Consider the following 24,540-nt stretch of genomic DNA (forward strand, 5'->3'; position numbering starts at 1 on the left):
GGCACATAAAGAGGCCAATTAGTGGAAACTCAGTGATAATAAATTTGACCTGGGGCGTGGCTATTTGTGAATAGAGCTGACTTCTGGCACCATTTTAAAACTAAGGCAAAGGATTGAGGTGGACTGAAGTGTCTGGTTTCACGCAAATAACACTGAAAAACAAGCAAGTTTTATATATTGTTCAATATCTGTAACTTTCAATCATTTTCAATTCGAACTTTTAAAAGGCGAAAGCTTTTAAATAAAAATTGAATTAAGTAAAACACTGAACAAGGAACCGTTCTCAAGACGTGCAAAACACACAACAAACCGTTGTGGACAAGACAAAAGGAACAGAATCACATCAGAACAGTATTACAGAAGCCTACATTCGGTCAACATGCATATCTCTTATAGAATGGCAAATTCAAAAGAATCAATATTCCAGTGAATCCCTCACCACAAACTTGATCACAAGCAAGTTAAATGGTCAAACAGCCATCAGAATTATATTCCATTTGATTTGAAAGTTTGAGCTCCACTGACAAGTTTTACGTTTTTGTAAATGAGGCTTCTCATGACATGATAAATCAGGCAGGCCATGAAATCAAAGGGAACACCAATTAAAGTCAATTCTAAGGTTTGAAGCTTAGTCATTGGTGCAGGATAATAGTTATGTATCCCATTTAATGCGATGACATGATCAGGATTTAATCCAAAAGTAGCTTCTTTTTTAAAAAACATTTTCATTAACCCCCGACCCAACTCACCTGTCCTTCACTTTCCCGATCTCCCTCACTGCCTCCTGCTTCCTCAATTGGTGCGCCAACAACCTGTTCGCATTCTCCCCATATTCGAAAACCATCCCTCTCGGCCTTCTCAGCTGCCCAACTTCTTTCCCCGTGGATAACAACCCAAACTCCATTTGCAGCTTCTGCTGCTCCTTCAACAGCCCCGCATCCGGGGCCTCTGAATACCTCCTGTCCACCTGTAGGATCTACTCCACTAGCTTTTCATTCTCCACCCGCTCAGCTTTCTCCCTGTGTGCCCTTATCGAGATAAGCTCAACTCTCATCACTGCCTTCAATGCTTCCCAGTGTGACCACCAAGACCTCCTCTGTCGTTTAGCTCCACATACCCCCGAGTGGCCTCCCTCACCCACTCACAGACCTCCTCTATTCCGGCAATAGCCCCACATCTAGCCTCCGTTGCAGGCGCTGGCCCACTCCCTTATTCACCCACAAGTCCACCCAATGCAGAGCATGACCCGACACCACAATCGCTGAATACTCATCAGCCACCCCCGGCAACAGCGTTCAATCTAGGACAAAAAAAGTCAATTCGGGAGTACACCCTATGCATATGCGAAAAGAACAAAAATTCCATCGCCCTCGGCCTCCCTGACCTCCACGGATCCACCACCCTCGCCCTCCCCACGTGCTCCATAAACCCCTTCAGCTCCTTCGCTACCGCCGACACTCTCCCCAACCTCGACTGATCCAACCTAGGGTCCAAAACTGTATTAAAAATTCCCCCCCCCGCCACACATTATCAACCAACCAATGCGAGTCCAGATCAGGGATGTTCCCCAACACCCATCTCATAAACTCCACATTGTCCCAGTTCAGAACCTATTAACCAGCACCACCGGCATCTCCTCCAATTTCCCACTCACCATCCAGAGTCAGCCACCATACTCCCCACTTCGAACACCACCTGTTTGTTAATCAAAATTGCCACCCACCTCATCTTAAAATCTAATCCTGAATGGAATAACTGCCCTCCCCACCCTTTCCTCCCAGCCTTGTCTGATCCACCACCTTCAGATGTATCTCCTGTAACAGAGCTACGTCTGCTTTAGATTCTTTAAATGTGCGAACACACGGCCCTCTTGACCGGCCCATTCCACCCTCTCACATTCCACGTTATCAGCCTGGTCGGGGGAGCACTCCACCCCCTCCCTGCTGATTAACCATAGCCCCACCTGGGCCAGCCTCCAGCCCCCGTCCCGCACCTCCTCAGGCCCGACCTCGGGCATCCATCGTCATCGGCCCTCCCCATACCACGTTCTAAAAACCCCTCCCCTTTCAGCAGTTTCCCCCCTCTCCCCAAATAATAGCCCCAACCCGCATCAACACACTAACCACTCACTCCCCACTGCGCTTCGTTAACTAGCCTATCCAGCTAGCCTGGTAGCCCCCGTCCATGGCGCCTAACATCCAACTTCCCCACTGATTCCTCATCCCCCCCCACCCCACTCAAGCATTACCCTGGTGCAAACTCAACAAAATCCATCCAACACAAAGAAAAGAGCTACCCACCATCCCACACCAAGAATAAACACAGAGCAATGGTCCCAAACACAATGCAAAAACAAACCCAAAGGAGTAGAAAGCAAACATTTCCTCAAAAGTTCAGTGTCCTCCAACTCCTGCCAGTTCATTGTCCCTGACAAATTCCATCATCTCCTCCGGCATCCCAAAGTACAACCTCCGACTCCTATAGGTCACCCACAGGCGCGCCGGGTATCCCATGCCAAATTTCCCCCCTTCCTAAAAAGGCCGTCTTCACATTGTTGAAGCCCGCTCTCCTCTTAGCCAACTCCGCACCCAGGACCTAGTACACATGCAGCTCATTGGCCTTCCAGGTACAGCACCTCGTCTACCTGGGCCACTTCAGGATCCACTCCTCAGCTTTTGCCTGAGGCACCAATTCTTCAGGTCCTCCACTTTCTCCTGCAGCCGCCTCTGATGATGCCGCATCAACCCAATCTCCGCTACTATCGAAGCAAGCTGCTCCTCGTGTTCGCTCACCTTCTGGATCGCCTGGCTCTGCAGCCTCGTCTCCAGGCGGTCAATCCCTCAACCTTATCGGGTCCACCACCCTAGCCAGATCCTCCAAATTCTCCTTCCTCTACTGGGTGAATTTCTTGTTCAGGAAGCCCACCAGCTGCTTCGTCGGCCATTGAGCCGGCAGGACCTATCCCTGACCCTCCGCCATCTTTTCCTGTGTCGCAGGCACAACTCCAACTATCTCCAACTGTTCCTTTCTTTTTAGACCAATTCTGATCCACAAATCAATCCACCGGTGGAACACTCTCTCCTTCCACCCCTCCTGCACCTTTCAAAATCAATAAATCCACCTGTTGCCAGGGAAAAGATCGGAAAATTACACCACGAGCGGGAGTCACCAAATGCGCGACCACTCACACCATGACCGCCACTGGAAGTTCTTGTATCTGTATTCATTATGTAAGGCACAATATTATCATGTGTGTGTCCCTTTAAGAAAGGTTTTGTTTTATCACATGGTTTGTAGCACAGCTTCAGTGATGTCATTGTGGGTGGAGCTGGGCTGTGCTGTTAGGTGAGAGTTTAGTTTTTTGGTTTCATTTTCGGTTTGTTCGTTTAGACTGCAGAAGAAGAAGCAGTGTTGGAAAGCACTGCGTTAACCTGCAGGAAGTTTCCCTGTTTTATTTTAAAGCTGTTCCAGTGAACTGAATGCACATTGGGTGTAGCAAACGACCTTGGTAACCTTAAAGCTAGAGTTGCTTTCCTGAAGGAGTTTTGAATCTACTGGTTGGAAACTGGACCAGAATCTCAGGGAAAGGACAAGTCCCATTCAAGTGAGATTACAGTGTGCTGGGCCAGGCCCTTTAAAGGGGTTTTGGTTTTATTGGATTTTGTATTGAATTTGAACAGCTAAGAGTGATTCATTAAGAGTTATATACATAGATTACTGTAGCTGTGTATTTTTTTATGTTTGTAATTGATAACAAATTCTTGCTGTGTTTTCTGTATGTTAACTACATTCTTAAAATAAACTTTATATGTGAAGTCTGATAAATCACACCTGAAGTGAAGGCTCTTATGCTCATCTTAGCCAAATTCAACAGTAAAGTTATAGGTCAGGTGAGCTTCATAATACACTTGGAGTTTCTAAGCCCTGGCCCATAACAATGTACAGACATAAAGTAATTATTATTAGTATAAAGAAAGTACTAGAGAAATTAATGGGACAAAATGCTAAAAGATAGATCACGGTACTTTCTAAATGGTGAAATGTCAGAAATAATGGAAGTCCAAAAAGACTTAGACATCTAGAATCTAAGGGGGTAGAAGCCATGCTTGACAGATACATAGTGGCTTTGACTGTACAGATTAAATTTACTTGATGATACATGGGCTGCAAAAATTGAATTGTGAAACAAGGTGCAACAAACTAGGGCTGTACTCTTGTTGTTCAGCAAGGGGTGGGGCATAGGTGTTTATTGTGTCCTATTTCCCCATTCTTCACTTCTCCATCTCCCCCTCCTTCACCCAAGCACCTACCTACTCATGGGCGTATTGCAGTAGCAATTGAGCCTCAGCAAGCAGTCCACTAGGCCATTGCAACCAACTAAAAAAAAGAGGATTTAAAGGGACCTCGCAGAGTTCAGAAACCAGTCCAAGTTTCATAGCAGCCATTGCTGCTTCAGAGCTCATCTTGGGACCCAACTTTAAGGGGGGGGGGGGGACCCACAATTGGGAAATATTGTTAATTTAAAAGAGGCTGACTGATTTGTGCTAATCAAAGGTAATAAAGAGATGTAGAGCAAAGATGTGTATGTAGAACTATATCAGGGGTCAGCCACAATCTGACTGAATGACCAGTCAGGCTAGAGGGATTAGTGCTTCTCAGATAGATAATAATTTGCTTTGAAATGATTTTTATGCAGCAAAATATAGCTAGCATTTCACAGACAAGATCTCAGAAACAGCAAGGTGAAAAATGACCAATTAATCCGTTTTTGTAGTACTAATGGAGGGGATATTTGCCAGAAACCAAGAAAAGTCTTTGCTCACTTTTGAATGGTCTGATCTTTCAACATTCCCCTAAATGATAGGAAACAAGTAAACTGACTCATCAATAAGAAAATTAAATACTTTGAAAAATGCAGCACTTTCTCAGTTTTGCACTTGCATCTGCTGAGATTATATGGTCAAATCCTGTAGCTTTTCTATTTTTTTATGTTTGTAATTGATAACAAATTCTTGCTGTGTTTTCTGTATGTTAACTACATTCTTATAATAAACTTAATTTTGATAAAAGTGCCTAGGAAGTCTGATAAATCACACCTGAAGTGATGCTTTTATGCTCATCTTAGCCAAGTTATAGGTCAGGTGAGCTTCATAATACACTTGGCGTTTCTAACTTCGAAGCAAGAATGTTATCAATTAAGTCAGACTGATAATTGCATTTTCAAAACTGCGTATAAACTATAGACCTGTGCTGAACTGACCATTTTCCTCATTGGCAGTGTCTTTTAAAGATCTGTCATCTTCATTGGCATCACCAAAGTCTGAAAGAAAGACAGAAAGAAGCGTGTAAATGGTATTGCAGATGTGGAGTTCTATATTCTTTTAAAGTAACTCAACTATCGATAAAAAAATCTATGACAGGGTCCTACTAGCAATAAAGTTCCCTATTGGAGTTTCTTCCAGAACGAGACACCAACAACTAAGTCAATGATTGACAAAAGGGAGTTCCTTCCTACCTTTCTGTTGTTCAACCTGCCTAGATCATGGTGTAATAGTCTAAATACACCAGAAGACAAATTTTATTTTGATAGGCACATTGGATCTAATAATATAATAATCGCTTGTCACAAGTAGGCTTCGATGTAGTTACTGTGAAACACCCCGAGTCACCACATTCCGGCGCCTGTTTGGGGTGGCCGGTACGGGAATTGAACCCGCGCTCCTGGCATTGTTCTGTACTACAAGCCAACTGTTTAGCCACTGTGTTAAACCAGCCCCGGTCATTTCAAGTACACTTCTTGTCCATCTTGGACATAAATTTAGAGAAGGGAGGAATCTGGGATTTAACTTTTTCATGAAGGCACTATTATAGACCTTCTTTTGAAGATCACATTTCCGAAAGGAAGTTGTGGAAGCTTTGGAAGGAAGGAAAAAAGCAGTTGCAATCAACTTTTTAAACTGGAAGCTGCCAGTGATCAAAAGTGGAAGAGCTCAGCAGAACCACATCCCCACTTGACATAGGCAGCAGGGGACAACATGGAGATGTGATAATATATTAGACAAGAAACCTGCTGTTGACAACGAAGAAAAAATAAGCAGCCAAAAGGATTAAGTAGAGGTGGGCTATACAGATCAGTGGTTCCCATGTTTGATTCAGTTATTTATCTGTCAGGGTGGGAGTAGGGATCATTGCAATAGCCTCTACTTCTCCAGCCTGAGAGGAAAAATAAATATGATGCGATTTCCACTCATAGTTTCCAATCATAGTTATCTCGGTGATTCCTGCTGGAAAGGGCACTGGAGTGAAAAACAGATTCGGACAGTCAGGTTTTAGCTGCAATGCTCCTATCCCTCTTTACCATGCCACCCAAAAAGGTTGACCACCAACACACAAAACCTTTTGACAAGATAGCAGAGGGTTAGAAAAGATAACAATCATTTAACCAAAATTGTAACAATGACATGAATTTCTTTGGAATTTTTAAGTTTAAACTAAAACACATCTTAAACATATCTGCAGCACTTATTTACTCATACCCATCATTTCTCCGTGATCCAAGTATCCAACACCACCTGCATCAGAAGGCTCTTCATAATTTGCACATGGTCCTGGCCCACTGCTATTAAAAACCGATCTAAAGATAAAAAGCATCCTTAAACTTATTCCTGCTGAAATACTTGAATTGGAAATTATGCAGAGTGCAAATGTTTTTACATTGACATATTAATTAACACATGCATTCTTCTACCTGTGTGCCTATCTTAAAACTCTCGATTGATCTTCATTATAGGGGTTCATATTATATGAATTCTTTACAGAAAACATAACCATTACTCACCTCTTTAAACCAGTAACATATTTATCACATACAGAAGCACTGTATATTATTCACCATCTCTCAAAATATTTCCATTGCTGGTTAATGGCTGGATAATTCCCACAAGCAGAAGGTTCCAATTTAAGAGCATCAATTACAATACCCAAGTCTCTGAACAAGTTTATCTACTTACAAATTATCCTGGGGAACTCTTCGCTTTAAAGTTCTCTTGTTTTGCACAGAAATGCTGGGTCCTGGTTTGTCATCTTCCTCACTTATGTCTGTTGGCTGTTCAAAATATTGAGAGGGATCAGTTTCAGCTCGGTACTTCACAGTTGGATAATTTCTGAGTCCCATTACAGCCCGATTTGAACAACCTGGGGATGCCTGAGTGTTTGCACCAAGTTCATTAGATTTCATGAAGAATGTCCTGGCGCTAGTTACAACCTGCTTTTTAATTTCTGAAGACACTTGGACAGTTGTAGGTCTTTGTGGAGTCTTTTTGCCAACAGAAGCTTCAGAAACGGATGCTAAAGATTCTCGAAACTGTTTTTGTGATGATGACTTGGATGGTGAAGCAATATAGTCATTAGGTTGCCTTGCAGATTTACAAACATACGCAGGTCTTGAAAGTGGGCTGTATTCTTCCTCCTCTTGCATTTTATTTTGCTCCTGCATGTCGAAATTGTGAACCTTCAGTTTCAGTGTTGGGTTTTGTTTTTTGGGTTGTGGCGCGTCAAAGCCCTTTTCTTCTTCAACCTCAGAAAACAATCGCTTTTTCGGTCTGGGTTGTGCAGAATATTTTTGTTCTCTGCTTTGTTCCTTGACTAATACATCATCAAAATCATCATTCCATTGATTAGTTTTGCCCCGCTGGCCTGCGGCTTTTGACTGGCGATGTGATGGTCTACCTAAGTTGCCATGTTGATTAGCTGTCCTTTGCTGCCCTTTCGGTTTTGACCAGGTATATGCTGAGCTACTTGAAGAATCATTTTCAGAAACATCCTCCTCAAAATGTTGCTTCTCTGAACTATGTATTTCACTCCTTGAGGTCTTTGCTTGTACAGGTGATGATCTTATTTTCAAATCCTTCTTCATTTGTGATTTGAATGGCTTTGCGGTTTGCTCTTGTAAAATGTCATCCAGTTCCGTCAAATAATCTCCCTTGAATGTCATTTGTGTATGATTGTCGTCAGGCTGCACAACCCACCACTTTGATGGTGGTCGAGAAGGACGTTGGCTTCTTGTATACACATTCACAATATTATCTTGAGGAAGATTCTCATCAAACTGATCAGGGAGATTTTTATTAGAATGGGGTTTCTTCGGCAGAGGTTTCTTCACTGACATTTCTTTCTTTTTCACTGAAACAAAAAGGCAGTATTCAAAGCAATGTTGAAAAGAATTTGTCTTTAAAAATAGCTCATTTATAGAAAAGTACAGCACAGAACAGGCCCTTCGGCCCTCAATGTTGTGCCGAGCCATGATCACCCTATTCAAACCCACGTATCCACCCTATACCTGTAACCCAACAACCCCCCCTTAACCTTACTTTTTTATTAGGACACTACGGGCAATTTAGCATGGCCAATCCACCTAACCCGCACATCTTTGGATTGTGGGAGGAAACCGGTGCACCCGGAGGAAACCCACGCACACAGGGGGAGGACGTGCAGACTCCACACAGACAGTGACCCAGCCGGGAATCGAACCTGGGACCCTGGAGCTGTGAAGCATTTATGCTAACCACCATGCTACCCTGCTGCCCCTATTTCATCTTAGGTTTCCCAAAGTGCTTTACATGCCATGAAATACTTTTAATAAATAGTCATTATTGTAATGTAGATAAACGCAGTACCCAATTTGTTCTTTCCAAGGTCCCACAAATAGCAGCAATGAGATAATAAGTTCATAAGATATAGGAGCAGAATTAGACCATTCAGCCCATCAAGTCTTCTCTGCCATTCTATCATGACCAGATAACTTGTTTAAATGATGGCTGAAGAATAAATATTGCCCCAAAACACAGGGCTCAGTATTTGGGTCCTGCTACAGACCAGCGAGACACCTCCCTGAGGATGAGGGTAGTCAGGGCCACCGGAATCAGCAGAGACAGTGCTATACAGGGCAGGCGATGAGGCTGCTGCGAGCCAGGGCCTTGCACGTGGCTCCACCCGAGGAAGACAGAGGCATACCCAGGCATACTTGCTTTAGAGAGGTGTTATTTGAGACTGTTTTAAATAAAAGACCTCAATCCTGTCAGAAGCATGCAGAAACTCTGTGGTACAACGTAATCAACCCAAGCCTGAATATTGCCCAGGTCTTGCTGCATGCAGTCACTGACTGCTTCAGTAATATTGCAGTGACAGATGTTAATTGTATCCATCTTGATGTGCATGTGAATCAACTACAGTGCCACTTCAGTATATACGTTACACATACTTCATGCAAAGGGAAATGAATGACATGCTAAACTAGAAAGCTAATATATGCTAGAAACGTGATAAACATCCCACGCAAATGCCTTTGTGGGTCACTAATTTAGTGACTGGGTGAAATTTGGTTCTAGCTAATCAAAATTCCACAATTGTGAAATTTGATTTCCTTTTAAACAATTTGATCAATTTTTTAAAAAAATCCTATATTTGTTTTAACAGTGATGTAAAAAAGTTTAATTAAGGAACAGATATAAAGGTTGATCCTAAGGAATGTTGCCAGAATATGAACAGCAATTAGATATAATGGGCTGGGTTTGGGAGAGTGAATCATGTGGAATCTGTTTATACTGGGGACACTGTTCAGACAAAATTCAGGTAATGCACATGTGCATACGTTCCCTGCCCTGCTGGACTACGGCTCGCGTTAAAAAGCCTGACAAGCTGGAGTTGCTTATAAGCGCTCCACTCAGCGCACACTCATTCCAGCCAAGATCTGCCCCCCGATTTAGGTAGGCCGTGGTGGACAGAATGCTGGATGCGTCACCACTTGAGTCCTTGGCATCATTCCTATCCCTCAATTGCCTCGAGGCCAACAACATCCTTACCTGCATCAGACATAGGAGCAAAATTAGGCCACTTGGCCCATCGTGTCTACTCCTCCATTCAATCATGGTTGATATTTTTCTCATCCCCATTCTCCTGCCTTCTCCCCATAGTCTTGATCCCATTATTAATCAAGAACTTATCTACCTCTGTTTTAAAGTCAGTGATTTGGACTCCACAGCATTCTGCATCAGATTTCCACAGATTCATCATCCTCTGGCTGAAGAAATTCCTCCTCATGTCAGTTTTAAAGGATCATCCCTTTAGTCTGAGGTTCTTCCCTCTGGTTCTAGCTTTTGCTATTAGTGGAAACATCCTCCACGTTCACTCTAGCCAGGCCTCGCAGTATCCTGCAAGTTTCAATAAGATCCCTCCTCATCCTTCTAAACTCCAACGAGTATAGACCCAGAGTCCTCAACCGCTTCTCACATGACAGGTTCTTCATTCCAGCATTCTTGTGAACCTCCACTGCACCCGTTCCAAGGCCTGCACATCCTTCCTTAGATACAGGACCAGAATTGCTCACAATACTCCAATGGGGTCTGACTAGAGCCTTATACAGCCTCAAAAGTACATCCCTGCCCTTGTATTCTAACCCTCTCAAAATGAATGCTCACATTGCATTTGCCTGCCTAACTGCTGACGGAACCTGCATGTTAACCTTTGTTTTAAAAATATTTTATTCTCCTCGTTTTTCACATTTTCTCCCAAATTTACACTCAACAATAAACAATAATCAGTAACGAATGTAATGTCAATCCCCATATCAATAACAATAATCCCATCCTCCCACTAAACCCCAATCATTGGCCCGCATGTTAACAGAAACAAATGACAAAAAGGAATCAGGAATTACCCATAGTTACCATTAACACATACCGTCCCCCTCCCCACAAGCCTTCCAGCCCCCAGCACTCCTAATGTTCGATGTGATCCAATATTTGAAAGTGCATAATGAATTACGCCCATGAATTGTAGAACCCCTCCATCCTTCCACTCAGTTCAAATGTGACCTTTTCAAGTGTTAAGAATTCCAGCAGGTCCTCCCGTCACACTAGGGCACAGGGTGGAGAGGTTGATCTCCACCCTAATAGGATCCGCCTTTGGGCGATCAACGAGGTGAAGGCAACAACTTCCGCCTCCGCACCCATTTCCAACCCCGGCTGGTCCGACACGCCGAATATGGTCACCCGAGGGCCCGGGTCAAGCTTCACGTGCACCACTTTAGAGATTACCCCCAACACCTCCTTCCAGTAATCCTCCAGCTTTGGACAGGACCAAAACATATGAACGTGGTTTGCTGCCCCCCCCCAGCAACATTCACACACATCTTCGACCCCCTCAAAGAGCCGGCTCAACCTCGCCCTTGTAAGGTGCGCTCCATACACCACCTTCAGCTGCATCAGCCTGAACCTCGCACACGAGGTGGAGGCATTCACATTCACTCTCCGGAGCACCTCACACCAGAACCCCTCCTCAATATCCTCTCCCAACTACCTGCACATTAACCGTAAGAGAATCTTGAACTAGGACTCCCAAGTCTCTTTGTGCTTCTGTTTTCCTAAGCGTATCCCCATTTAGAAAATAGTCTATGCCTCCATTCTTCTTATCAAAGAGCCTAACCTCACACTTTCCACGTTGTATTCCATCTGCTACTTCTTTGCCAACTCTCCTAGCCTGTCCAAGACATCTCCCTTCCTACCCACCCTCCACAACCCCCCAACACATGTATTTCCCTCTTTGGATTGAATTTTTTTTTGTCATGTGTACTGAGGTCCAGAGAAAAGTATTGTCCTGCGTACAGTTGACAGGACCCTTGAACACATGCCACCAGCTAAAGACCCCCTGTAGGACTCGCCTCTCTTTTTGTGTCTCCAAGAATAAGGCAGCCCATAATAAGCACGAACGCCAAAGGGTGGGAGGGCGCATCACTGACTTTTGGGTCCAGATGCCAGCTGAAGAAATGACCCTGCAACTCATGGGCGAGGCCGAAGAGACGGCAAGGCAGCAATGAAGGGCGGCATGCAGCAAACAGGTGAGAGCCCAATGCAACGCTGAAGTCCCAAAAAGTGAGTCCCCCCCACCCCCCGACTTCCTGGGAAGACACTAACATTTCAACACTGTTGTCACCGTGCACCATCGCAGAGACTATCACCTCAGTGGGAAATATTAGTGATGAGGCTCCTGGGTCACCTTCTGTTGAGCACCACACATGTTGCAGCACACTACGTGGAGGCAGGGACTCCCAAGTGTGTGGAGGGTCGGAAGGCTGATCAATCCCATAAAACAGTTGTCGTCCACTTCGCAGTTCTGGGAAATATGATCCCATCGCTGGTGCAGAAGCAGAATCTGCAGGAGGGGCTGTCAGCTACTTTCCAATTGCCTTCAGGTGCTGGAGATGTTGCTGACAATGCGTAGTGCCCAGGGCAACCCTGAAAGGGTGACGTACACAGTGGAAGGCCTGAGGGCAAGATGCCAGAGCCATGTGCCACAACGTCCAAGGCTTGTACGCATGGTGCCGCTGATGGCTGAGGTGCAGGACATGAGGGGCCGAGTCGCAGGCGGACATGTCCTGGGTTCAGACTGACATTGCAGCGGCGCTCCAGAGCTTGGCCCAGTCACAAAGGATCATGGTTGAGGGCACAATGAACACTGGCCGGCCACAGAGGGATATCATATAATTTACAATGCAGGAGGCCATTCGGACCATTGAGCCTACAAAGGCCCTTGGAAAGAGCCCAACTTAAGCCCAATTTCACTCTATCCCCATAACCCAGTAACCCCACCTAACCTTTTTGGACACCAAGGGCAATTTAGCATGGCCAATCCACCTAACTTACACATCTTTGGACCGTGGGAGGAAACCGGAGCACCCAGAGGAAACCCACGCAGACACGAGGAGAACGTGCAGACTCCACACAGACAGTGACCCAAGCCAGGAATCGAACCTGGGACGTTGGAGCAGTGAAGCAACAGTGCTACCATGCCACCCTTATGACCAAGGCAGTGAGGGACATGTCTCAAACAGAGGAACATGTTCGAGTCTCAGTGCTCCATATCCAAGGGCATCAACAGCATGGTCAAGACAAGGACGGATCTCCAGGACTGGCAGTGCCAAGTGACGGTGGCACCTCTGGAACTCACGCCAGCCTCACCTCCATCTCATGGAGTAGTCCGGAGCCAGCGAGCACTCTGAGGTAGGAGGAAGTGACGGAAAACATACTAGTGCCTCCTACAGGGGAGGTTACTGGAACACCTCAACCCTTCCAAATCTCCCTCATCTGATTCTGATGCAGCTTATGGGCAGCAGGCAGAACCAGCGTGTCATGCCATCGCTTGTGACATCCAAACGTCAGCCGGGCCCATCCTCCAGAGGAAGGCTGCCAAGGATATCACAGGGCAGCAGGCAAGACATGCAGCAGGCTGCCTATACTTCTGTTGTGCTATCGAAGGTAGCACATACAAGGAACAGTAGGCCACGTTAAGAAAAGGAAAGTAGATGACACTTAAGTTGGCATGGGTGCAGTAAACAGTTAGAGGTAAGGCACACCATTGTACATAGTCACCATTAAAATCTTTTGCCACCAGTCCGAATTGCCTCGGCCCTCTGTCAGACAGGTGTGGAGGATGGGCTGGGTGGAGTGCGTCTGCCCGGTGAGAAGGGTGTGCACAGGTTGGGGTGAAGCAGGTCCGCCATGACATATTAACATCCCATGTGGTGACATCCTCAGCAAGACATGGCAGGGCATGGGGGCAGCCGTGAGAGTCTGCCTTGTGTGACAGCGTCATGGGAATATCGCTTTAAGAAATGTTTGGCTGCTCATATTACTGCAGTGATGTCAGAGTGTGGGTGGAGCTTAGCTGTCTGTCAGCTTTTTACTTTCGTTTTTGTGCAGGGTGTGTTTTAGTTTTGTTTTCAGTGTTGGAGCTGAAGCCAGACAAAGCAGGTGTACTGTTGATCTCTCTACCATGAAAAGGCTATCTCTTGATCATTTGGTGAATTCAGAATTATAAATATTCTCAGTAGTGAATGTAAACCTAACATGCTTCTGTTAAAAAGTGTTTCTTCTGTTTTCTGGATGTTGTTTTGGAAGTTATTAAGGATTACTTAGTGTTGTATTCTTTGGAGGTTGTATTTAAATTAATGGTTGCTAGGATGTTCACTGTATGTTTTGAAAAGGTTAACTAGAGTTCATAGAATAAACATTGTTTTGCTTTAAAAAATAATTTTCCATTTCTGCTGTACCACACCTGTAGAGTGGGCCGTGTGCTCCCCATATCACAATCTATTCAAAGTTGTGGGTCAGGTGAACTCCATGATACACTTTGGGGTTCTCTAAACCCTGGCCCATAACAACAGCAACCCCAGTGAGTGATCCCTAACTGTTCACCATCTCCTGCAACCCTCCCCATACATGCAGGGATTACGGGTGGACAGAGCAGCAGTGCTCTTCTCGCAGTGAGTAATCACCATCCTCCATTCCACGGACAGATACTGCAAACCCAGGGCCAATACCCTGTGGTGATACTGTATGACTCTTTGTGGGGGGGGGGGGAGAGAACACAGACGGATGACCACATGAGACTGTGGAAGCGACAGCGTGAAGGTGTAGAAGCTCAGGGGAAGATGGAGTGAAGGATAGTGGTGGGGTGAGGGGTTCCGGGAAGGAGGATTGTGTGTGTGGCAGGGACGGAGTGGAATGAGGTAGGACAGAGTGGCAGAGCTAACGGGGCCAGGCCTCCTCGTTGGTAAATTAGGAGGTGACAAAGTTGCCCTATGTGCGACGCACTGGATCACAAGTTGGGAGGCACAACATAGAATCTCCGGAGTGCAGAATGCCATTTGGCCCATCGAGTCTACACCGACCCTCCAAAGGAGCTGCCTACCTAGGCCCATTATCCTCCCCATGTCTCTGCGGGATGGTGGGGAGACAGACAATATTAGCAAGATGAAGGTTGACCATCCAAAGCTATCAGGTTACAAGGTCACCTGGAGTTGCACTGCGCCATCCTCCAGATGTTGTCGCCCCCATCCCAGCCATCCTTGATATGTCACCCGCACTGCACTCATGTCCTCATCAGTGAGTGGTATCTGGCCTGTGATTGGTGAAGCTTCTAACTTCACCACCCGTCCCTGTCAACAGGGCCACTGATGGTTGCCACAACCGGTGTCAGCAATAGGTTCTGTGGCCCCTGTCCTGTTTCCCCCAGTAGGGTCTACTGCGAGTCTCCTCACTGGGTGGGCTGTGTGTTATCCCACCAGCAACTGGTTGTGTGGTGGTGATGGGTCAATGTGTGCTGCCAGTCCTCGCCATGCTAACCTAGTGTGCAGGGAGGTGCAACCAATGGTGGAGGATGTGTGCGTTTGCTGGGAGCTTAACTGCAGTGTTATGTGGCACCTGGTTAAGACATAGGTTGTGGCACAGAACCTGTCAGGTTTCCTGGCTGGGGGAAGGATGGATGAGAGTAGGGGCGCGGCGGACAGGAAGCATTTGGAATTACTTTGTGATCCCGAGAAGTGGGTTGGCTGATAGCATCACTGGTGAGGCTTCCACTTAGAGGGACTTTGTGCCAGGGATGGTTCCAGCAGACATGGTGCAGGTGTCCTTTGTTTGGGGTGATCTCTGCTGTTCCCCACTTCCTCTGCTGTGGGATTGCGCTTAGGAGTGCCAACACCTGGTGGGCCAACGACTTTGACCATTGCCATGCCCATCCCATTGATGATACAGCTGGGATGAAGTTTTCCAGAGGGGCGGGCTGGAAGATTGGGGGTGGGGGGGGTCTTATTGAAACTTGCGGGATACTGCGAGGACTGGAGAGACTGGATGTGGAGAGGATGTTTCCACTAGTAGGAAAAACTAAAACCAGAGGACACAACCTCAGACTAAAGGGACGATCCTTTAAAACAGAGATGAGGAGGAATTTCTTCAGCCAGAGGGTGGCGAATCTGTGGAACTCTTTGCCACAGAAGGCTGCGGAGGCCAAATCACTGAATGTCTTTAAGACGAGATAGATAGGTTCTTGACTAAGGAGATCAGGGTTTCATAAAATTTACAGTGCAGAAGGAGGCCATTCAGCCAATCGAGTCTGCACCGGCTCTTTTGAAAGAGCACCCTACCCAAGCCCACATCTCCACCCTATCCCCATAACCCAGTAACCCCACCCAACATTAAGGGCAATTTTGAACACGAAGGGCAATTTAGCATGGGCAATCCACCTAACCTGCACATCTTTGGACTGTGGGAGGAAACCGGAGCACCCGGAGAAAACCCACGCACACACGGGGAGAACGTGCAGACACCGCACAGACAGTGAGCCAAGCCAGGAATCGAACCTGGGACCCTGGAGCTGTGAAGCAATTGTGCTAACCACCACGCTGCCCACGGTATGGGGAGAAGGTAGGAGACTAGGGATGAGAAAAATATCAGCCATTATTAATGGGCCAAATGGCCCAATTCTGCTCCTATGTCTTATGGTCAAATTATGGATTTGAATGGGGCCACAACACAGTGGCAAGACACAAACATCACTGCCGCTGCCAACAGGGATACGGAGCAACGCTTCGGACGGCGGAGAATCCAGCCCAATGTTACATCACTTGTATCAATGACAAGAAATTTTAAAAAAAAATTTATAGCATTCAATTCTTTTTTTCCAATTAAGGGACAATTTAGCACGACCAACCTACCTACCCTACATATCTTTGGGTTTGTGGGGGTAAGACCCACGCAGACACGAGGAGAATGTGCAAACTCCACATGGGCAGTGAATGACAGGAAAAGATAATCGCAGAATCAGATTTAAACATTTTGTAGTACGGGATGCATAAATTTGCAAACTTAAGCAGGAAAAGTGTGGGAGATCGCGCACCAGTAAATGTTGGACAATTAAAACGGCATTTATTTGCGCGCTTTCTTCACGGTGTTAAATATTAATTAATGCACATCTATACGCTTAAAATTAAGATAGAACTTTAGCCCAACTTTCTAAACAGTCGAACTCTGATTGGATTAAATGTTTCCCGCTGCTCCTGTAAGAGCGGGACATTCAGTACGCAACTGTACACAGATTTTAGCCGTACACCCGAGGTTTGTCATATAACTTTCTTGTTGGCAAATTGCGACAAAATCCACTCATTCCATAACATTGCGAAGGATTCTCATACATTTGAGAAGCTAGTCTTCCAGTTTGCAGTTACGGTTTCAAGATCACGCCGCGGACAAGTTAAGAATGCAGTAAAATGTAAAATAAAATACAAGTGGGCAGAAATACATTAACTTTCCACACGGTCTGCTATCAAGCTGGATAAAATGCTACCTATGTGATGGCATCAAAATTTTGGGCGGGAAACGTGTTGCCTTGCAGATCGAGATTGGCGATTGCCACCAGTTGGGTTAGTGGTGTGCCGCAGTTTATGGTACATCGCGCGAAATGTGCTGGATGCCTAAGTATTAGGTCGTTCAGTTATATGCAAATAACAGCCTGTTCATACAAATGTTTGTATGCGCGGGGAGACCAGCTCGTTTGAAAGGTGAGGAAATGCTTTAACGGTAACCTTGCTCGAAGAAGTATGCACTTACGTGACACCCGAAATAAGCTTGCAGAAAAGACACCCTTCTCAAAAGTGTTTTCTTAACTCCCTTCCCAGGCTAACTCACCCTCCCACGAAGTTTGGATTCTGATTGACAGCCCGTCCATTTGCTGTCTGGCCAACCAGTGTACTTCTTGTAAATTTGGTTTGCGGATTAGTATTTTTCAAATGTTTCCAATCTAAACGGTTTTTTTTGCTGGAGTATTTATTCGGGATACGTAACATTTTAGTCACTTTGGATTGATACTTGGAAAGTTTCCAGACAATGCACATTTTAGGATTTTTCTTAAACATGATCGAGTTTGGAAATTTGATATATTGATGGGAATGTCTCCTTGTAGATACTTCAGGTTTATCAAAATGTCTTTGCACATCACTTTGAAGTAGCCTGTTTATATGCAGTTCATATTTTCTTTTGGCGAGAGCAAATTTCCTTTTTGATCCATAAAAGCAAATTACTGAGGATGCTGGAATCGGAAATAAAAACAGAAAAGACGAGACAATCTCAGCATGTCTGACAGCATCTGTGGTGAGAGAAAAGAGCTAACGTTTCGCGCGTCTGGACGAACCTATCAAAGTTGCTTTGCTTTGATTTAACTTAATTTAATTTAATTTAATTTAATTGGGCTACGATTTGTTTTGTATTAGTCTACAATTTCCTGTCTGAATCTACTAGCAATCGTGGAATCATCAGCTTGTGTAAATCGCTGCCCACTGTTTTGGTCAGGGGGATCTGCAATTATTAAAATTATAGTTTTGTTATTCAAATTTATCCCGTCACGTTGACGATCCATTCCTTCTTCGCCAGAATACTAAAAATCATTGTAGTTATGCAGTCCCTGCCACATTAATACTCAATCAATTCCTTCGAAGTAAATTGTTATTTTTACAACGGTGTAGTTATCCCGTATTAGAAATGCACTGAATGTTCAATGCGTTCATTTTTTTTTGTTTTGAAGTAAGGAAGAAACATTGGTCAGGACTCAAAAGAGCCTCCCAGCTCTTCAAATAGCATTGGTTAGGTATGAAAAGCAGGACCTCTAATAAAATTGCATTGCAGCATCAGACTAGATAAGCTCAAAACCACAAGTCTTTGCGTCTGATACAAAACTTAAGACTTGGTAAAGCTGACACACTAATATTTTACCCCTTTTTTTTGCCTTCTGCTTAAACCCATATCATTCAATATTGATTATTCAACCTTGCCTTGAGCCATGTGGCGATAAGAGAGCTGAATAAAATCCTTGGTTTGTGGGGAGTAATGGTGGCGAGTGGTGCACATGGACTTCCAAAAGGCTTTTGATAAAAAGCTATGTAACCAGCTTGTCAGCAAAGTTGAACCCCATACAATAAAAAGGATCATAGCAGCTTGAAAAAATTGTTCATACTGGAGGAAGGCGAGGTTTGCCAGGGGTCAGTGTTGGGGCATCTCTTTTTCCTGACCTATATTAATAGCCTAGGTGGATGTGCAGGGCACAATTTCAAAATTTACAGATGACACAAAAATTGCAAGTATTACTGACCTGTGAAAAGGATAGTGATAGATGCGAAAATAATATATGGGGCTGATGGAATAGACCTAAACCTGGAAGATGAAATTTATTGCACAAATGTGAAGTGGTACATTTTCATAGGAAGGAGGAGGAAAGGTTCATATAAAGAAAGCACCAGCCATGCTCGACACCACCTTTACGAGGTGGAGACAGGGCGGTGGGGACACTGACGGTTAGGGACTATTACATGAGAGACAGACTAGTGACCTTACAGGAGCTGACAGAGACTGGAACTACCAAATGGGAATGAACTCCGACGTGCAGGTCATAAATTTTCTCCACAAGGAGATTGTGGCGATTTGCATCACTATAAATACAAAAGGGGTTAATGTAAATACACGTGGACTAGATAGACACACAGACATTCAACCAATAGGCCAGTAAGATTGGACACGACCAATGGACATTTAAGAGACACACACACACAAACACACACACACACACACAAACACACACACACACACAGAGGTGACACTACCACAGCAGGGCATTACACCAACCCATATATAAGGACGCAGCACACATGATCTTCCTCTTTCCAGTGGAGACACTTAGTGAGTACACAGAGTTGATTGAAACACATCACACCCACCACATAGATTGTAGCAGACTGGTTAGATAATCTGAGTAGCTACAGCAGGATTAACAGGAGAGTCGAATCCAAGTAGGAGAATTGTTAACAGTTTAATAAATGTGTTAAAGCTATCTCCAAGTCTGAAGCTTCCTTTGTCAGAGAGCACATCAAGGAAGCAGCTTATGCTACGTCAAGTGCATAAAACAGAGATGACTACATATGTACTAACCCTGAAAAACACAATGCTAGAGGAGTTACTGCACATGGACAGTCTGGTGAAGGGAAACTGTGAACCTGTAGACGACTCTTAGAAAGCTCCCCACTGGGCGAGACATGGGAAAAATGGAAGGAAGAGAGGACAAAATAGGGTGGGGACTCTGGAGCGATACACTGTGCAAGGCAAACTCCTCCTCAGCTGAAAGCAGTGCACAGAGCACACCTGACAAGAACCCAAATGAATAGGTTCTTCCTGGAAATGGAGGACAAATGTGAACCGTGCCAGGGTGGCCTGACCAACCATGCCCACATGTTCGGGGCATGCCCTTGACATGTCGGGTCCTAGACAGCCTTCTTCAAGGCGATGTCCAAGGTTGTGGGGGTGAGGATGGTGCCGTGCCCAAAAGTGGCAGTCTTTGGACCAGCCAGAGCTATTCACGGGGAAGAGAGCTGACTCTCTTGCCGAATCCTGGAGAATCCTGCTCGGCTGGCAATCAGCAGCACCACCCACAGCTGCCGACTGCCTGGAAGACCTATTGGAATTTTTCCACCTGGAGAAGATCAAGTTCACCATCCAAGGGTCATAGGATGGTTTCCACAAGCTTTCATTAAAGGACTAATCAAAGAAAGAATTGGTTTTCCAAAAGGGAAGATGTAATTTTTTCAATGTTATAATGTTAAAATTATATATGATTTGAAGATAATTTAATTCAAACGTATATTTTCTATTGATAAGAAAATGAATTTTCTTTACAAATCCACAGTTTATACCTGCCTTTAAAACAAATGAACCATAAAGATAAAGGGAGATTTTAAAAAAGCATTTCACAACCCAAAGTGAAACTCAGGTACCCAAAGCCCAGAATGAAACCTAGAGACTCAAACCCCAAAGTGAAACCCAGAGACCCAAAACCCAGAGTCCCAACCCCAAAGTCAAATCCAGAGACCCAAAACCCCATAGTGAAACCGATATACCCAAAACCAAAGTGAAACCCAGAGACCCAAAAAAACCAGAGACTCAAACCCCAAAGTGAAACCCAGAGACTCACAACCCAGAGACCCAAACCCCAAAGTGAAACCCAGAGACCCAAAACTGAAAGTGAAACCCAGAGACTCAAACCCTTACGTAAAACCGAGACCCAAACCCCAAAGTGAAACCCAGAGTCTCACAACCCAGAGACCCAAACCCCAGAATGAAACCCAGAGACTCAAACCCCAAAGTGAAACCCAGAGACCCAAACCCCAAAGTGAAACCCAGAGACTCAAACCCCAAAGTAAAACCTTGAGACTCAAACCCCAAAGTGAAACCCAGAGTCCCAAACCCCAAAGTGAAACCCAGAGACTCAAACCCCAAAGTGAAACCCAGAGACTCAAACCCCAAAGTGAAACACAGAGACCCAAACCCCAAAGTGAAACACAGAGACCCAAACCCCAAAGTGAAACCCAGAGGCTCAAACCCCAAAGTGAAACCCAGAGACTCAAACCCCAAAGTGAAACCCAGAGACTCAAACCCCAAAGTGAAACCCAGAGACTCAAACCCCAAAGTGAAACCCAGAGACTCAAACCCCAAAGTGAAACACAGAGACCCAAACCCCAAAGTGAAACCCAGAGACCCAAACCCCAAAGTGAAACCCAGAGACTCACAACCCAGAGACCCAAACCCCAGAGACTCAAACCCCAAAGTGAAACCCAGAGACCCAAACCCCAAAGTGAAACCCAGAGACCCTAACCCCAAAGTGAAACCCAGAGACCCAAACCCCAAAGTGAATCCCAGAGACCCAAACCCCAAAGTGAAACCCAGAGACCCAAACCCCAGAGACTCAACCCCCAAAGTGAAACCCAGAGACCCAAACCCCAAAGTGAAACCCAGAGACTCACAACCCAGAGACCCAAACCCCAAAGTGAAACCCAGAGACTCAAACCCCAAAGTGAAACCCAGAGACTCACAACCCAGAGACTCAAACTCCAAAGTGAAACCCAGAGACCCAAAACTGAAAGTGAAACCCAGAGACTCAAACCCTTACGTAAAACCGAGACCCAAACCCCAAAGTGAAACCCAGAGACTCAAACCCCAAAATGAAACCAAGACTCAAACCCCAGAATGAAACCCAGAGACTCAAACCCCAAAGTGAATCCCAGAGACCCAAACCCCAAAGTGAATCCCAGAGACCGAAACCCCAAAGTGAAACCCAGAGACCCAAACCCAAAAATGAAACCGAGACTCAAACCCCAGAATGAAACCCAGAGACCCAAACCCCAAAGTGAATCCCAGAGACCCAAACCCCAAAGTGAAACCCAGAGACCCAAACCCCAAAGTGAAACCCAGAGACCCAAACCCCAGAGACTCAAACCCCAAAGTGAAACCCAGAGACCAAAACCCCAGAATGAAACCCAGAGACTCACAACCCAGAGACCCAAACCCCAAAGTGAAACCCAGAGAGTCAAACCCCAAAGTGAAACACAGAGACTCAAACCCCAAAGTGAAACCCAGAGACTCAAACCCCAAGGTGAAACCCAGAGACCCAAACCCCAAAGTGAAACCCAGAGGCTCAAACCCCAAAGTGAAACCCAGAGGCTCAAACCCCAAAGTGAAAACCAGAGAATCAAACCCAAAGTGAATCCCAGAGTCCCAAACCCCAAAGTGAATCCCAGAGACCCAAACCCCAAAGTGAAACCCAGAGACCCAAACCCCAAAGTGAAACCCAGAGACTCACAACCCAGAGACCCAAACCCCAAAGTGAAACCCAGAGACTCAAACCCCAAAGTGAAACCCAGAGACTCACAACCCAGAGACTCAAACTCCAAAGTGAAACCCAGAGACCCAAAACTGAAAGTGAAACCCAGAGACTCAAACTCTTACGTAAAACCGAGACCCAAACCCCAAAGTGAAACCCAGAGACTCAAACCCCAAAATGAAACCAAGACTCAAACCCCAGAATGAAACCCAGAGACTCAAACCCCAAAGTGAATCCCAGAGACCCAAACCCCAAAGTGAATCCCAGAGACCGAAACCCCAAAGTGAAACCCAGAGACCCAAACCCAAAAATGAAACCGAGACTCAAACCCCAGAATGAAACCCAGAGACCCAAACCCCAAAGTGAATCCCAGAGACCCAAACCCCAAAGTGAAACCCAGAGACCCAAACCCCAAAGTGAAACCCAGAGACCCAAACCCCAAAGTGAATCCCAGAGACCCAAACCCCAAAGTGAAACCCAGAGACCCAAACCCCAGAGACTCAAACCCCAAAGTGAATCCCAGAGACCAAAACCCCAGAATGAAACCCAGAGACTCACAACCCAGAGACCCAAACCCCAAAGTGAAACCCAGAGACTCAAACCCCAAAGTGAAACACAGAGACTCAAACCCCAAAGTGAAACCCAGAGACTCAAACCCCAAAGTGAAACCCAGAGACCCAAACCCCAAAGTGAAACCCAGAGGCTCAAACCCCAAAGTGAAACCCAGAGGCTCAAACCCCAAAGTGAAAACCAGAGAATCAAACCCAAAGTGAATCCCAGAGTCCCAAACCCCAAAGTGAATCCCAGAGACCCAAACCCCAAAGTGAAACCCAGAGACCCAAACCCCAAAGTGAAACCCAGAGGCTCAAACCCCAAAGTGAAAACCAGAGAATCAAACCCAAAGTGAATCCCAGAGTCCCAAACCCCAAAGTGAATCCCAGAGACCCAAACCCCAAAGTGAAACCCAGAGACCCAAACCCCAGAGACTCAAACCCCAAAGTGAAATCCAGAGACCCAAACCCCAAAGTGAAACCCAGAGACCCAAACCCCAAAGTGAAACCCAGAGACTCACAACCCAGAAACCCAAACCCCAGAGACCCAAACCCCAAAGTGAAACCCAGAGACCCAAACCCCAAAGTGAATCCCAGAGACCCAAACCCCAAAGTGAAACCCAGAGACTCACAACCCAGAAACCCAAACCCCAGAGACCCAAACCCCAAAGTGAAACCCAGAGACCCAAACCCCAAAGTGAATCCCAGAGACCCAAACCCCACAGTGAAACCCAGAGACCCAAACCCCAGAGACTCAAACCCCAAAGTGAAACCCAGAGACCCAAACCCCAAAATGAAACCCAGAGACTCACAACCCAGAGACCCAAACCCCAAAGTGAAACCCAGAGACCCAAACCCCAAAGTGAAACCCAGAGACTCAAACCCCAAAGTTAAACCCAGAGACTCAAACCCCAAAGTGAAACCCAGAGACTCAAACCCCAAAGTGAAACCCAGAGACTCAAACCCCAAAGTGAAACCCAGAGACCCAAACCCCAAAGTGAAACCCAGAGGCTCAAACCCCAAAGTGAAACCCAGAGGCTCAAACCCCAAAGTGAAAACCAGAGAATCAAACCCAAAGTGAATCCCAGAGTCCCAAACCCCAAAGTGAATCCCAGAGACCCAAACCCCAAAGTGAAACCCAGAGACCCAAACCCCAAAGTGAAACCCAGAGGCTCAAACCCCAAAGTGAAAACCAGAGAATCAAACCCAAAGTGAATCCCAGAGTCCCAAACCCCAAAGTGAATCCCAGAGACCCAAACCCCAAAGTGAAACCCAGAGACCCAAACCCCAGAGACTCAAACCCCAAAGTGAAATCCAGAGACCCAAACCCCAAAGTGAAACCCAGAGACCCAAACCCCAAAGTGAAACCCAGAGACTCACAACCCAGAAACCCAAACCCCAGAGACCCAAACCCCAAAGTGAAACCCAGAGACTCACAACCCAGAAACCCAAACCCCAGAGA

At 45.7% G+C, this 24,540-nt stretch overlaps 1 protein-coding gene across 2 annotated transcripts in view; it reads right to left on the minus strand.

Moving 5' to 3' along the window:
* The window catches only part of LOC119970187, a 143,989-nt gene that overhangs the window by 11,847 nt on the left and 107,602 nt on the right, over positions 1–24,540 (minus strand). For both annotated transcript variants that reach the window (XM_038804407.1, XM_038804404.1), the window contains 3 exons: positions 7,011–8,181; positions 6,537–6,634; positions 5,261–5,320 (listed from right to left, as the gene is read on the minus strand). In XM_038804407.1, the coding sequence (XP_038660335.1) occupies positions 5,261–5,320; positions 6,537–6,634; positions 7,011–8,181 (1,329 nt within the window). The remainder of the gene's footprint in view (positions 1–5,260; positions 5,321–6,536; positions 6,635–7,010; positions 8,182–24,540) is intronic.

The sequence above is a fragment of the Scyliorhinus canicula genome, chromosome 8 (genome assembly GCF_902713615.1).
Source record: "Scyliorhinus canicula chromosome 8, sScyCan1.1, whole genome shotgun sequence".
Classification (NCBI taxonomy): Eukaryota; Metazoa; Chordata; class Chondrichthyes; order Carcharhiniformes; family Scyliorhinidae; genus Scyliorhinus; species Scyliorhinus canicula.